This window comes from Myzus persicae, unplaced genomic scaffold (genome assembly GCF_001856785.1).
Source record: "Myzus persicae strain clone G006 unplaced genomic scaffold, MPER_G0061.0, whole genome shotgun sequence".
Taxonomy (NCBI): domain Eukaryota; kingdom Metazoa; phylum Arthropoda; class Insecta; order Hemiptera; family Aphididae; genus Myzus; species Myzus persicae.
Window position 1 is genome coordinate 91,085 of NW_019103412.1, and position 17,001 is coordinate 108,085.

Sequence of the window (17,001 nt, forward strand, 5' to 3'; positions counted from 1 at the left end):
CTCTGTGTGTGTGTGTGTGTGTGTGTGTGTGTGTGTGTGTGTGTGTGTGTGTGTGTGTGTGTGAGTGTGCAGTGTACACTTACTTGATAAAACATTTTTCAAAGAAAAATGGTGACCATTATAACACGACCGCGTGTTTAATATTTTATTGTGATGTTAGGTAAATTCGAACACACAATGATGATACTATACATTTTGTTGTAATTCTTAGATACGAAACCGTTGCTTGCTCTCATCAAAATGACGAAACTGATCACATCAATCAATTAAAAATAACCCTTCCTTATCATAACTGAAACTTGAACTCACACCGTTATCTGTGTATACACTGTACTTACGTAAACGTACCTATTCGCACATTCACGAATATACAGCATCGTTCAAATACCTATTTTATTACACGACAACGACAACGAACACCTATTATTGGTACGAAACAATTTTTTTAACGCCCTGTATTTAACAATGATTATTACAACACTACAGTCCTCACGGCGAACAATATTATTACTATTGGTAATATAGAAGCTAAATGCTAATGGTTTGAAGACGTTGCTTTTATTTTTACAATTTCTATTTACTCGGCAGTAAAAATATTATTTTATTCGAGAGTTTCCAAATTCGGCCACAAAAGCACGATATATTTTAATATTGTAGACATTTGCTCTACGAAAATATTTCACTGCGGGGTACCTATGACATGAAAAAAAATTATGCCGTCTTTAAATATAATTATATTTCAACAATGTTGTAATGCATTGATTTCAAATAATGTAAAAAAACATATTTTCAGAAATACATACATTTCCGAGAAAATATCTACCTACTTACTTCTTAGTGTTAAATGGAATCATTGTGCATATGTGTATTGTATATGTATACATGTCTTTATAGGTAGCCAGGTAGGTGCAGCCAATGCGATGATAAACGCATATATATTATTATGATTAAATGCTACAGAAACAATTCTTCACATCTTATTTTTGAAGTGAAACTTAGTCGAATTCATATGCTCAGCCGTTGCGACTAAAAAGCGTTAGGGGCCCGGCTCACTCGTCACTAAGGTTTCTATGGTAACGAATAATAATCCATTTGTCTTTTGTATGATAATATTCAATAATATTAATTCAATATCAAATTTTTTTTTTTACTTTTTAACCCAAACTTAATATTTGGCTATGATGGGCGATAACCTTTTTTTTATATCCTCTGCAAAGAAGTTTCTCTTAATCCGAGCGTACTATTGCAACATACGCACTTTTTTTTATATCTGTAAGATTCATTTTTACATCAATCATTATAATTATTCTTATATTTTATTGTTCTTAAGCATCGGCAACAACGCTCAATTTTTTTTTATTTCCACTAATAACAACTTATAAGGTTACATATTGTATTACATTTTCAATTTGTTTGACAGAGCTAAAAATTGTTTATCGTTTATCAACAATAATTGAAAAAAAACCTTTTTATTCCTATAAATAGCTAAAAAAAGTTAAAATATTTTGAAAAATTCTCATACGAACATTCGATAAAAATTAAAAAATATTTTAAGTTATTAGCTTTTTTACAGTAATGAAACTACATGGATTTGCGTAAAAATCATAGATTTCCCTCGATTTTTTTTCGGTTTCTCCGGATGCTTATGAAAAGTTCTAGAAATATTTTACTTTTGAACTCCCAAAATACCAATTAGAGATACTTTCTTACTAGAAAAAATGCTACAGTAAAAAATCAAAGCAATTTGACTGCTCCTTAAGGTGATTACATCCGAAAAAAAAAACAAAAAAAACATTCATCATTGTAAACTCTAGAAGGAGTATACACCGAATTTGTTAACTGTACAACTTAATTTTCATTTAAACACTATTATTATAGCAAACAGATGTTTATTATTTATTTACAGAATCGATTTCTTAAATGACATTTTCCTATGACATTTTTTCAGACGCTGATCGCCACCCTGTAATCGATATAATTACAAATATTTTCCTTCATTCAAAGTGACATTGACGGACATTCATGAACCTCAGATTATGTGTTATATAGCAGTATTGTTGATTTGTAACGGTGCCAGGGCACTTTTTTAAATCATACTGCTGCAGCAGTACTCGACAAATCGACCGAAAAGAAACATTACTGCTATAATAGATGTGGCATTTTAAATTGAACCATATAAAATACCAAGTTTTACTGTCCCCAAATAGTATGAAGTGAGTGACGTAGGGCACTGACAAAATAAAGCAGATATAATTTTTCTGAAATAATAATTATGTTAATCAACCAATATTTGATTTCAAAATGATTGATATAATATGGTATTATATTTCTTTTGATAATTATATTTAGACTGTAATTATATCCATCGAATTGTATCATTCATTGATGATAAACTATACATGCGTTTATCAGTAGGTAGGTATATAATACATTTTTTGTCATCCATATATACCGACGACCTACCTACATTACAATATTATATTTAATGTAATACGATACGATACTGCTATTATAGCAGTACCAGAACATCGATTAATTTATGAATACTCTTTATAATTATATGAATAATTCATACTGTCCATCAAAATGTTTTGAACTTGTTAAATAAAGTTTCAAAATAAAATCCGTTAAATCACAAAGCTATTAACGGCATAATTTTGATAGTTATATCATAAATCTTTTATTTTGATTTTTTATCTTTTAAATTCGTTATGTTCCTTAAGTAATAGATGGATTTATATAAAATTAACACAGTTAAAGATACAACAACGCCAATCGAAACCGCCACATCGACCAGAAAATATTCATACCGATTCAAGCTCATGGACGCGGGCAATTTGTAATCTGCAACACCGTTTCGGATTAAGTATTCGACAGAATGTACTGCGGTATCCATCGCGGAGTTCGGAAGGTCTAAGAATATACTGGAAGCTGTTTGGGCGTTCTTCTTATAACTGAAATAAAACGTATCAATATATTATAATATAGGTATTAACTGGAATAAATAGATAAAACCGCATGCCAAAGTATAAAAACCGAGTGATTTAAAATGGTTTTTCAAACTAGGCTTAATTTCTTAAAAAATAAATACTTAAAACGAAATACTGATTTAGCCATATTTTATTTTGTATACTTTTATGTATGAAATAATTTATTATTTAATTCAAATTCATCACATACATTACATTGACCTATACAATGACAAACTATACGAAGTATTCTCGCAATACACTATTCAGAAGAAAAAGTTCCACAGCTTAAAAAAAAAAAATTATATCATAAAAGTATACCTACTCTTAGTTTCAGACATCAAATTTTTTCAAACTTTATTTTAGGCTCTTATTAATTATTATATTTATATTAATGTAAATATAGGTAAGTAATTAATTAATTTTTAATATTGTCTTACTTTATATCAGAGAAGATTTTTCCAATAGCATCGACGAGGACTTTTACGTTTAGGTTTTCCAGTAAAATTTCAATTCCGAAACCGTTTTCGATGACGAATCTCATGTTGTAAAACTGGTCAGTATAAAACGGAAATCCGATCAACGGTAAACCATAGTGCAGTGCCTCCACAAGACTGTGATATCCTCCGTGAGTGATGAAAAGCTTACAGTTTCTATGGCCTTTGAACAGAAATAATATTTGTCATATTGTACATCAGTGATACATGATTTAGGTATAGCTAAACTGATATATACGTAGTATAATTCATGATATAGTCTAGTACTCAAAACATTTTTTTTTCAAGGTATAACAACGCACGTGTTATCTACACAAATACACAATGATTTATAATTGAATCTATTATCTTGTATTAATAAAAAATAAAAATAAATAATATCGCGTTAATCAATATGTATTATGTAGGTAAATAAATTTTTTATATATCAGTTATACTACCGGAGACTGTAGATTCAGTGTTGATTTCGTACTATTATTTCTGATAGATACATTAAGGTCGAATTAAAAAATTGCTATTTGTGTGGTACTATTTTCGATAAAAAGCAGTATTTGACATTTTGATATAAATATAAATACTAAATAGTATTTTATTGTTAAATTTACATTTAATTTGTAGGCATAATTTGTAAAGTTGTTACTATTAAGAATTATGAGAAAAGACGGATTTTCTAAAAATATTGGCCCAAGTAATTAGCTGTAACACGATTGAATCTGTCCTACGCCTTTTTACATGCAAAAATCATGATACGATTGCGCTAAAAAAATTCGTACGAGTGGGTCCATTTTACCTTTTACCTACGGGACACTATCATACTATATAAATCTATGTATTAAATTGTATAACAAGCTATATTACACCACCTGTTTAAAATTGAAATTAAACTTTTATTCCGTAAAATAATGATCATTATTATTATATTGCCGGTTCGAGAGAGGTGTCTTCTCTTGAGATACGCTTATAATTAGGATGAGACATATTTATTTATAAATCTACCGTAATCCTATGAGTCAGTTTTTTAGATGAAACCTAATTTTTTTTTTTTATAGGTACACTTTTGAAAATATGTGCTACAAATAATTTGTCTGATGGAAAAATAATCATGTAATACGACTAGGTAAATGAGTATATATATTGGCTATATAGGACAAAATGTAAATGGGAAGAACTAGCTGGGCACTTGTTGAACGCAGTGTACCGATTCGACACTTCGACAGCTATATCAATTCAAATTAAATTTATATATTGATTGAAAATAAATGATCCTATGGTACGACCTGTCTGCCTTGCATTTGGTGTCCACAATTAATGAAATAATATTATTAAATAAGTGACTTTTTATAACATACGGCCTCATCTCAATTATTATTATAAAGTCATGTCGTATAATATGGGCAATTAGTAGACTACTAGCAATAGACTATAGCAGCGGTCACCACCAAATGACCTTATCTGGCCTACAGATAAGAAATTACTTTTTTAATTATTTATCTTGATATATTTTTTACACTCACTCAAGATGTATTGTTGCGGAAACCATTTATCGATGTACACGTTGTCGGGCAGGTTAGCAATGGTACCGTTTTCCCATTTCCATAGCACGATTTGCTTGAGTTTTCTGAACGATTCGACAAATGACTGGACGTCGCGTTCCCCTAGGTCCGACATCTTTATGTTCGATCCGAAACTGAAGTAGATCGCCCCGTTGGTCGCACCGTCGAGAAGTGCTTTGAATTTCTGCCAAAAATTATAATAATGAATATTTAAAAGGGGTTCAAAAATAATTGATCAAAAACATTTTCTGAAAAATAATTATATTTGACTCTGCTTCACACTTCAACTTTTTTCAAATACGCATTCCTATTCTGACTTTGAATATTGCTGTTGGGGCAACTTTTATACACACACAAATCGAATTTCAAACTTGCTGCGGTAAGCAGTCTTTGATTAGTATTAAAACAGTATTCTGAAGGTCGAACAAATAGTGTGGCCGATAAAATGATGTACCTACAATAATTTTAAAAAAAAACAGTTGCTGTTGGTGTGAAATAATATAGAATCATCCAAAAAAGGTTAGAAGATCACGTGTAGCTTACCTGGTCAACGGTAGAAGACGTCTGAGGCCGCATGTGCATGCCGGCCACTTGCACCACGTTCGGTGGGTACGGCCTGGCGTACGATACGGAGTGGTGGCCGTTGACCAACGTGAGCTGGACGGCTTGGCGGAGTGCGTCAAGCGGCGGGCAGTTCCGGTGTCCAGGGTACGTGTACAGATCGTCCAGCATCTGCTGATCCGTAGACTGGAACGCGATCTCGGACACGATCAGCTCAGCGGCAGCGATCGCCGAATTGTACAGCCGTTCGCCGAACGACATTGAGTCCGAGTACCGAAGCCAGAACGACGGCACGTATGCGGGATGGTCCGGCATGCCCAGCGATTGGCTGAGCGTCACCGAAGGTGCCATCGGACTCAGGCACACCACCGGAGCAGAATATCTGAGTTAGTATGCGCAGGGTGATTAAAGAAGAGCACCAAATCTTTGGTTATAATTTTTTTATAATATTTGTTTTAAGATAAACATGATGGAATTTCGGGTAGTTATACCTATGTAATAAATGTAAAGAGCATATACACACTCTCCCTCATGTACGTAGTAATAAAAGATGGCACAAAATAAAAAACCCAAAAAGGGTGGGAGATTGGCACTATTGTCGACTACTTACGTTCCGTCTGAATTTTCTATCTAATTTATATTATCAAAAAACTACAAAACATAATTATCACCATTGTTACCTGTGACCTATTGCCAGGTAAATATCACTGTACCAGCATTCAGCCAAAACCACATCGAAGGCGTACCGAGTGTCGTTGAGAAACGCACGAGTCTCATTCAGCTCCAGAGTCCGAGTGACCATTTTTATCATACCTTGCTTGACGTTGATCATATTGGTCACCCGATATGTATGGCGAATTTCCAGTGGACTGCGAATTCTCTGGATTTTCACTATGCTCACGCAAAATAATCATATTGTAAGCTCTGTATCCTTTATTTATAAAGTTTGTTAAACAAATTCCACTCGATATATATTCACCCTCTATTTAACTGATATGAATTCTAAATTTGGCTTAGATTAGGTTATTACTTATATCTATAGGTGTTATCAACAAGCATTGGAACAAATGAGAAGTAATAAGTTGTGCACTGGGAAATTTTATTTTTTTATATAAAAATTATCAAAGTTAGAATGAGGAAATGCAACTAATCATGCATAATATTCATCCATATAGATATAATAAATACATTACATACCATCGGGGATGGGTACGTGTCGGTAAGTGTTCGGCACATTTCCCTTTGGGTAAAAAGGGCTGACTACGGTCACGCGGTGACCACGGTTCGCCAATTCCAAGAACAGTGGATTGAAACCGGAAAAATGACTGTAAATTGGCAACGGGAAGAACGCCAATATATCCGCAACGGCAGCGATCGGACGCACTACCCCGCTACCAAAGATTGTCAAAATCACTAAAATTATTGAAACCTGTGATGAAAATTAGAAAAATAATAAGTAAAAACTCTTAATAAAAATTTAATATTAATTATAATATAATCTTTGATATTTTTGATATGTCATAATATGTAGGTATACATCAAGAGCAGAAGATGTGCATCTTCTACAACAAGTGTCCTACTTTAATAATTTGAAGTATCCGGTGATAAACCCCTATTTATTGAGATATATTTGTACATCATTATTAATTACATGTAGTATAAATGCATACAATTATTCTTCTCTCATTGTCTCTCCATTGGGAAATATCCGAAATCGTAAATTTTTCTTTGCTAATAAGTACTTAAATTTATAAATAAACCATAAAAGTGATTTCGTAAAAGAACGCAGGACGTTTTTACACCTAGTTCACTTTTAATAACGATCGTCCAATACTCTCCTAAAGATCAATCAGTTGATTGTAGCGACCCTTCACTTATATTACGTAGGTTTGTGTGACCAGCTCCCCACCTTAGCAAATTATTACAGAAATTTATAAATTGACCCCACAATTGTACAGAGCTACTGAAAATTAAAGGTTGGGGCCAACCCTCCACAAAATTGGCCAAAATGGATATTTAGATATTATATGTTTCTATTAGAATTCAATGACCGAAAAAATAGCTGAACGTTTGTCACACGTTTACCTGCAAATCGTCTAAAAGAGCAAAATTAAATTATTTAAGTGTTACATTATAGTTCAATTTATGATACTAAAATGAATGTCAGTAAGAATATTATTCAATGTAACAATTTATAAATATTAAGTTTCTTGTATACCTACTATATTATAATGCATGCTTAGAAGCTTATTTATTTATTTATTGGGAAAGTATGACCTGGAAGCCCAATGATGGTTACCTTACAAGAAACATTGAAGTACATGATATTTTAGCATACAATAAAATAAGAAACCAAAAACAGCAACAATTATTACCTAATGTAACTTCATAATGAACAACAAGCTGAAAATATTTATAATAAGCTAAGGTAAATTAATTAGAATAGTGAGACGGTTCAGTTTAATGAAAAAAAAAACACGATATTGCATTCTGATTATTCGCAGTTATATGCATAGCTCATCTGCTCACATTATGTAACGAATCACTAACATAATATTATGGCATTATTTTAGAAAAAAAAATAAAATACGGGGATATTATATTATAACGTCTTACAAGTTTTTATATAGATAATTCAATTTCTTAAATAAATGGAAACATAATATTTCCTATAATAAGTAGTACATATATTTCAATTATTTACTCCTTTGCAATATAGTTTGCACAATAGACCCGCAATTTATACTTTAAATTACGTAATATTATAATATTATGTGACATATGACGTTCTCGAAAACGCATAAATTTAGAAAGAAATCATTTGAACTCTAATAAATCTAAATAAAAATATAATATACAATCTACAGGTAATATTATATAGGAGATACTGGCTTAATATAACATTATGTACAACACTATGTGACAATAATAATTAATAATATTTTATTTCCTTGAAATATTTGGGCAATTACGTTTGTGTGTGGAATGTGTACGTAATCAAAATCTTGGATCTTAGCTCATATTCTAATAGTAACTTGAAAAAGATGAGTTTAAAAAATAGTATGCTCTATTAATAGCAAGTTTCGACATGTGTATGTGCATAGGCGAAACTATGGCCTGACCTAATATTGACTGGAAAACATATATTAACGATATTAACTTTAAAGAATTAAAAATTCAAATTCAAAACTTATTTTGTAATATTAAAATTTTTTTCGTATTTATAATTTGACCTTATCTAAAAATAATTTTTAGTTTCGCTTATGTATGTGTGCACTTACTTGGGAGAACATTTTTCAAAGAGAAACAAGCAAGCAGGTGGTCGTTATAATCCAACCTCGTGGATAATAGTAAATTGTTGTAATGTTATATCGGTCAATATTTTGATGATGTTTTACCGATATTATTTGTTGTAATACTATAAAAAATAAACACAAAATCGTTTGATGCGAGTTCGCATCGAAATGAAACGGATCGCTTTCAACTAAAAATAAGCCTATAATAACTGAAACGTGAACTTACTAACACCGTTATCTGTGTATTCGAATGTTCTGCATTTACGTAACGTTTACATTTATGAATATACATCCTCGTTCAAACTGTCGGCTGTTGAAATAGGTAAGTTCTTATATCGTTTTTGCTTACTTGTTTTCTTTATGATATACAATATTGTATTACAAAATACTTCCACAGAACCAGATTGCTTTACACGAAGTCTCGGAGTTCGACATTTTTTCCAATTCTTCTGAAGAAGGTTGGTAATTGGATATGTACATAAAAGTTAAGTTATCTTATACTAGTACGATAGAACTTATAGCAGGTCTATATGGCGGAACAACGAAGACCAAAGATAAGGAGACATCTAAGACTACGTTTCAGGAAAAAAATAAAATTTGGGCATGAATTGTTTTACTGTTTAGTTATGGTTTAGTTTATTGATGGGCAAAAAATATTTTTAATTTTAAAAAAAAATTTCTACCAGAGGGGAAGGTTTGACCCCCTCCCCCATAGCCACCCCTCTCCACATTGCATCCGCTACTGAAAGGCGATTGCCCATTGCTTATACAACACTTTTTTTTTTAATATCCTGTATATAAAACAATGATTATTATTTATTAATATACCCTCGGTATATAGTCCCCTAGACGAATGATTAATTATAGTAGATAATGGATAGATGGAACGTATAGATGTGACTTTTTTTTATATACTTTCGATTTGTTCGATTGTGAATAACATTTTTTCAGGTCGTTTCCGAAGCGAGGGTTCTCCGTCTCTAGTCGGCCACTAAAGCACGATACGTCATAATATTACATCGAATAAACATGTAATTTTAACTAAATTACCATGATTCCTGTATGCGCTGCTCAACAAAAATATACCACTTCGGGGTGCTACCTACAAATGAAAAAAATATGCTGTCATTTAAAAAGTACCTAAGAAAATTAAAAAAATATTCATATATTTCATAATCGTTATTGTGATGTTGTAATGATTTCAAAAATACATACATTTACCAAGAAAACCACTTGTAATAAATGAATCACCCTGTATGGGTGCATCATATTATGTGCGTGGGGGACTTTTTTTTCCATTTCAAATGTTATGTCTTTATAGCCTATGTGACGATAAATGCATAATAGGTAATTAATAATTAATCACCACAGAAAAAAATTCTGAACATTTCGTTTTTTTATCTCTGCATCAATTATATTGATGTTTTGAGTATTAAATATTTCATATTGCGCCGTAGCTTATATTTTCATTTCCATCAGATATATAATATCGACGTCCGCATTTTTATTTGTGGTTAATTATTATATTCGTCACGATACATCTTCTGTTACACAATAGTAAATACTAAATATTACCTACCTACATAATATAGTAGTCTGCCGGTAGTTGGCACTGCGGTCTTGAAATAGGAAAGGTTTCAAACTTACAAATAAAAGGTAGCCGGTAGATTTATCACCAATAGTATTAACACCTTTACACTAAAAACAATACGAATCTTGGAGATCATCATGACTCAGTATCGAAATTACGTTCTTAAAATTTGAACGTCTATCTATATTTGGAAACAGATAAAACGTGATTTCTACTTGAGAATATTTTGCCGTTTAGAAGAGATCGACGTTCAATTTTTAAAAACGTCATTTTGTTTGATAAAAAATGAAGTCGATAATATTAATTTAGAACGCATCTATGCTAGTTGGTGAAAAAATACTTCATGTAACATTTGTTTTTATTTCATCATGATGAAAAAAATGATTCAATACAATTATTAGGTAAATATACAATATATATGGGTGTTTCGGAAATTGGTACGAATTTTAAAACGCCATTAGTCACATATTTTATTAAAAATGAAATTTTTTTCCACAGACAGCTCTAAAAATATCTCACATTTATGTATGAAAAATTACCCCCAGCATATGTCCAAAACCGAAGGATTAGTGCTACTAACCAGTATCAGAAAAATTCCCATTCGTATCGACTTCTGAAACACTCAATCGAATGTTGAATTCCAATATACAAGCACAATAATAAATACCTAAAAAAGCAATTATTATTATAAATATGACGACGTTATTTCTTGCCATTTTTTGTTTATACATAAATTCGATGCGAACTTTTCACTTCGAATATGGTACCGTTATGGATACTCGGATGACTTAGGGTTGGGCAGTATCTTCGATACAAGTATCTGAGATACGTGTCTTAGATACAATTGTACCTTGTACCTTGTATTTCGATACAATTACATGAAGTATCGAGTATCTTGTATCGCGTTACATTTTTAGACAATGTATCGAGTATTTCACAAAATAATTTTGTCAAAAAATACTCGATACTTAAAAAATTTAATTTTTTAGGATTATTTTCCCTCACCTATCTACCAACCGCGACTGTTTGACTATGTTTTAGTATAATACTTTAGTACTATACTATAATATGTGTAAAATAATATGAGCGATGAATTTAAATTCATAAATCCATAATTTAATTGCCGTATGAAATTATTTTTCAACCTAAGAGCCATATTAAGTTATATCTGTGTACAGGACGCACCACACATACAAGTTGATGGGACTTTACGTACATACCATATTATGTTTTTTTGTCGTGTCATATACTATTCGATATGATATCTATAATTTATTTGTATTACTATTTATTCATGTAATTTAACAATTGACTTATTATAATATATTTATACTTAATTAATATTTGAAATTTTAATGTTAAATGCATTTGTCTAAATTCACAACCTACCTAATTGTGTATAAATACAATTTTTTTAAAATCCTATGCGTCGTAGGCTATGACTAATTTTTACAAATGTATCAAGTATCTAAATACTTAGAATGTAAATATCTAATATCTAGTATCTCGAAACTCCTAATCCAAGTATTCTAGTAGGTATTTAGAATCGCGATACTGATTTTTGAGTATCTTGCCCATCCTGTGGAATGTGGATACTAAACAGTCAACACCTGAGTTGTTGTCATGTTTTCTTTTCATGAGGCAACGCAAAAGCTAACTCATTACCTAATTTCTCATGTCCAATTGTTTTTTTGATATTTTCTAATAAATTAAAATACATATCTAAAAAAACTATTGCACTTATTTATGATTTATGTATTTTACCGCAGAGAATTCAACATGATAATTTCACCCATAGGGGAGGTATCTGGTATAGCAAATTGTGAACAAAATACTAACAAAAACAAAACAGAAGCATTATTTTAAACCATAGGTAGAAAACAAGATGAGTTATAATGTTGTGCTTGTCTTCTAAAAAGTAGCATTTTTATGTCTAGAAATCTCATTCATAAAAACGTTTTGGTAATGGTTCCATCATTATGTGATTTTAGTAAAATATTTATTCTGGTAAATTAATATTAAAAATAAAATAAATCATAATTTTTTCTCATAATTTACAAAGTATTCCAAAATATGCAAAAATATTCTTTTACTTTTGTAAGACTGCATAAACTCAATAGGTAACAAAACCTATGTAAAAACATATAAATGCAGACTTTATTTATATGTAATTGGTTGAATTACAAAATACTCCAAAGTAAAAACAACTATCTTAAAAAAAAACAACAATTTTTGTTTTATTATTGTTCTTCGATATTATATACAAACATATTATAATGTCATCATAACTTACAATCAACAGTTTGTGCATTAAATTTTGGCAAACAAAAATATAATAATTATAATTATAATATTGATGAAATTAAAATAATAATAAAAAAAAAATTATTACACAAAATCGAACATACACAACCTTAGTTTTAATAAGAGTACGGTGATGAAAAATCATCCACAGAGACCCATTCACTCACATTATTTGTGTACTTATATTTTATATGTATACATATTAAATAAATATAATAATTTAATATTAATTATCTGGTGTCCGTTAGGTGTTGGTTTGATACAATAACAATAGAATCTTATTATATAAGGCATCGATATGATAATCGTAAATATTGGACCATCACTATTGAATATTACGAGTATACTAGTAATCATTTTTTTTTACTAAATATTATTAGACATATGGATAATGTTTATATTATACATGTACCGTCTATAATATTATATGCATAAATATTTTAGGTTTTAATAGTATTAATATTGTACGAAACTGCACAGGATTTATAAACAATAATAAGAATTATTAAAGTAAAAGAAAAGTTATAAAATAGAAATTAGTCTAAATAAACATTTGACTAGACCCTTAAAAAAAAACCTGAAGATGTTTATACAGAACTTGTATATAATCGTTGTCTACATAGAGATTTCTTTTTTGAAAATCGTTGTTCTCACAGAAAAATTTATAATAATACATAAATATATATATATATATTCTCTAGAAAGCTCTAAAGTTAAAAGTCAATCTCACGTGATGATAATATTTAATCGATGTTGTCTTAAATGTAAAAACAAATAGTGTTACTTTTCTTCGATTATGTTTAAAAACTACTTAGATAAAAATTTAAAAGATAATGTAAAATAGGAATGTCGTCTTGATAATAATAATATAATAATAATTATAATAATATTCAATCTGCTTGGGGACATGGTCAGACTTAAATTGTCAATGTGCCGAACACAATCGTACCTAACTGTCACAGCTGACGAGTAAAGTAGAATAGTAGTTTTATATTTTTCATTTTATTGGTCTATCGTGACACACTTTGCCAACTAACTGGCCTCCTTTGTTTGTTCTTTTTGATACGCTATGGGTGACTGTATGGCTTTTAGGAAGTCCTGTTGAGTCTGGAGTATTTGCCTGAGGTTCTGCAACCATTCAGTACGTGATTCTGCACTGTGTGCATGGCACACAAACCACAGCGGAGGCCTCTTAGGGTCGGTGGATTTTATGATGAATGACCCATCGGACGAGTCATCGGATGAGTTACTGCTGGACGAACCGTGCCTCTCATCTAAAGTCATTTTGTTCACCTAAAACATATTGATATGATGAGATTTACAGCCATAAAGTTGACTATATATAAAGATATGGAAATCTTTTTTTTTCATATTATTCGAAACACGACAACAATTCATTACTTTTTCATGATATGATAATATGAAATGAACACTTAAATTAGACATTGAGTAATTTTGGCCAGCCATTATGATGAATAATACATACAATTTAAATAATATAATTATTATTGTTAATATAATTTTATTATATTCTTGACAGAACATTGGAAATCATGACACCTAATATAATAGGATGGATATCTTTTTAATCACTTTAAATGCTGACTTAACACACATCAGAAATAAGTGTAATAATAAAAATTAGTTTTGTTAAAATTTAAAATATTAAATGGAAATTAGAATGTTTGTAAATAGTTACATACTGTTTTATGAAAACAATTTTATTGTGATGAAATAATAAATAAGAGTTCCAAAGCTATTCTTGTAAGACAAAATATCAACAATATTATAATAAAAATAATTAATTGTATCATGATTGAGGAAAAACATTACGAAGCATCAGATTTGACCTTTCGTTTCATGAAAAAGTATCCCATTGATGAATTTTTTTATTATTCTAAGAAGTGAAAAAGCTTTCATCATATGAAATAATACATAACTATTCTGTAAAAAGGTTAATTTTTTATATTTTTTTACGTGAAATTGACTATACACGATTGTTTACCTGTATATGTGCCTTGTAAACGTATACCGGACTGCTGAACTGCGCCTTCTTGCGCATTTCTTCGCTGAGTATTATGCTTTGCTCAAACAGGAATACATGCAGGTCCCTGAGTGGAGGTACTCGGTTTGGGTTGCAGCTGGGGCCCTCAGCACACGTCAACATGCCGTGCAACAGCAGCTTTCCCTGAGCAGTGATTTTGCCCTGAAACAAAGAGGTTAATGGTAGGTTAATATACAGCAGTTTTCTAACGGCCTTGTTTGGATTGCTGTGAGGTCCAAGATGCAAGACCTCAATTATAAGGACGAGACAAATAAGGCCAGAATAACATAATATATGCATTGAGCATACTTACACTTTCCAAAAAAGTTGATTTAATCGAGAAGGTAATATTATGATAATGGACCTATACTTTAGTAAGTACATCTACCCTTGAGATATGTCTTAAAGCGGTTGACACATTGCATAAGGTGATTATTACACAGTCTGGGTATGTATTCAGGGAAGAGAGTAAATTACTATTTTTTGACATTATCATTTTTTAAGATTTTTTACATTTTTATAAAAGAAAATATTTGTTTTTTTAATTTCTGCAAATTCTAAAACAAACAATTTTTTTTCTTAGACTATTACAGAGTTATAGCAGTACCTATAGTAAATCAATCAGTAATCTGTAAGTAACTTATAGTATAAGTTTATGTAACAATAAAAAACAAAATTGATAAAAAATGCAATTGTTATGACTTCAATTAGGTAAAAAAAAAAAATTAATTGAGAAATACATACATTTGCCAAGAGTGTGATTATATATTGATTAAAGAATCAGACTGTATATAAAGACTGGGGAGTTATCAGGTTTATGGAGGTATACAATATATAGTGTACTCACATCAAAACCTTGCAACCGACCGACATCCATCATGTCGTTCGCTGCTTTGGGCACTACTTGCATAACATGCATAGCTTGCCGAAGGGCTTCCATCTCGTCTGCCAACCTAGCCCGCTCTGTGTACTTGAACATGTCCCGCAACAGAAGCTGGTATTTCATAATCCTCTGCACAGGCTTGATGAGGATGTCACTTAGCTGGAGCTTGTGACCTAGGAACTGACGCATTTCCTGCATAAAACGACAAAACAATGGTTAGATCATAATATTATATGGTCGATCGTAGCACAGACATAGACACATGGTTATAATTAAAAACACATTATATAACGAAAAACGTTACCTCGAAATAGTCATTGTGATCTGAAACGAGGTATTCGGAAACTGGCTTATTCTGACAGTACACAACGTACATCAAAAGCTTGCGTTCGTATTTTTTGAACAGCTTTCCGAGTTCGTGAGGTCGGGTGAGACATCGCTCAACGGCCGCCAAGAATACACTGTAAAAAAAGAGAAAAATACATTAAATTATTAAAATGAAAATACCGAGAAATTCAAATCTACTTATGCATAATTAAGTCCGGAGTAGATGATGCGCTAAAAAATATTAGCGCACCTCCGGAATAATTTAATTGTTGAATTAAATTATAAAGTTAAGAATTAAAGACATTTAACGATAAATAATATTTGCATCTTAATAATTGAATTTCAAATGATGAGGTAATTTGTTTTTTGTATACTTAAGTAGACGTATACATGTAAAAGGCGGAAATCAATAAGAATACGACGTACAACACAATTTGAATAATGTAATGATTGACCTAAATGGCCAAAGATATTTTAAAATACTCAATTAAAATATAATTTAAAAAAAATTATAAGTAATTGTCTATGATAAATCAACTATATAATATAAGTATGTATGAATCTAAACTATAAGTCCAAATATATGGAAATAACTCTTACTCTCTGTGCCATTCGTAGATGAGTTCGATGTTGCCGAAAATCATTTTGTCTTTGCCAGACCTCAAGTCCTCGGGCATGGGGATGTCACAACCGGCTGCCTCGGGATCTCTCATCACGGTCATGTAGCCTTCGACCACTAGCGACAAGTCTCTGACGTAGTCCCGTTCGGTCTCCACCAGCTCTCTCATCACGTACTCCCGTTTGTGTAGCGCCTCTTCGCACTCGACGTCGTCGTTTTTCAGTCTCGACTCACCGCTCATCTTGTCGGTGGAGAAGTTGGTGGGGTTGGTGGAGGACACAGCGGCAGCGGCGGCGGCGGCAGCTGCAGCGGTGGTGGTGTGTTGTTCCTGTAAAAAACTGACGTTTTAGACACGAA

The 17,001-nt window shown here is 31.2% G+C and overlaps 3 protein-coding genes across 6 annotated transcripts in view; all 3 read right to left on the reverse strand.

Annotated features, from left to right (window-relative positions):
* LOC111034447 (UDP-glucuronosyltransferase 1-3-like) overlaps positions 1–258 on the reverse strand; it is an 8,363-nt gene extending 8,105 nt beyond the window's left edge. Inside the window, exon 1 of the mRNA XM_022315703.1 lies at positions 84–258. Coding sequence (XP_022171395.1) covers positions 84–95 — 12 coding nt within the window. The 5' untranslated portion in view covers positions 96–258. The remainder of the gene's footprint in view (positions 1–83) is intronic.
* Positions 259–2,641: 2,383 nt separating this feature from the next.
* LOC111034443 (UDP-glucuronosyltransferase 2B30-like) lies at positions 2,642–9,090 on the reverse strand. The gene is made up of 7 exons (XM_022315697.1): positions 8,862–9,090; positions 6,778–7,009; positions 6,261–6,471; positions 5,563–5,962; positions 4,981–5,203; positions 3,410–3,629; positions 2,642–2,954 (listed from the first exon to the last, which is right to left on the reverse strand). Exons 1-7 carry the CDS (start codon positions 8,871–8,873, stop codon positions 2,681–2,683), a joined length of 1,572 nt encoding a protein of 523 aa, XP_022171389.1. The 5' UTR covers positions 8,874–9,090; the 3' UTR covers positions 2,642–2,680.
* A 4,248-nt stretch (positions 9,091–13,338) lies between these two features.
* Positions 13,339–17,001, reverse strand: part of LOC111034416 (triple functional domain protein) — a 101,238-nt gene continuing 97,575 nt past the window's right edge. For all 4 annotated transcript variants that reach the window (XM_022315648.1, XM_022315647.1, XM_022315646.1 and 1 more), the window contains 5 exons: positions 16,626–16,972; positions 16,003–16,159; positions 15,663–15,890; positions 14,777–14,977; positions 13,339–14,064 (listed from right to left, as the gene is read on the reverse strand). In XM_022315648.1, coding sequence (XP_022171340.1) covers positions 13,804–14,064; positions 14,777–14,977; positions 15,663–15,890; positions 16,003–16,159; positions 16,626–16,972 — 1,194 coding nt within the window. In that variant the 3' untranslated portion in view covers positions 13,339–13,803. The remainder of the gene's footprint in view (positions 14,065–14,776; positions 14,978–15,662; positions 15,891–16,002; positions 16,160–16,625; positions 16,973–17,001) is intronic.

What these genes read in the sequence shown, in the direction of transcription:
- LOC111034443 (XM_022315697.1), bottom strand. An exon ending in TACCTGGCAATAGGTCACAG is followed by an intron (nt 5,963 to 6,260) that starts GTAACAATGGTG and finishes ATACTAACTCAG; the next exon opens with ATATTCTGCTCCGGTGGTGT. An exon ending in AAAATCTTCTCTGATATAAA is followed by an intron (nt 2,955 to 3,409) that starts GTAAGACAATAT and finishes GTTTTATTTCAG; the next exon opens with TTATAAGAAGAACGCCCAAA.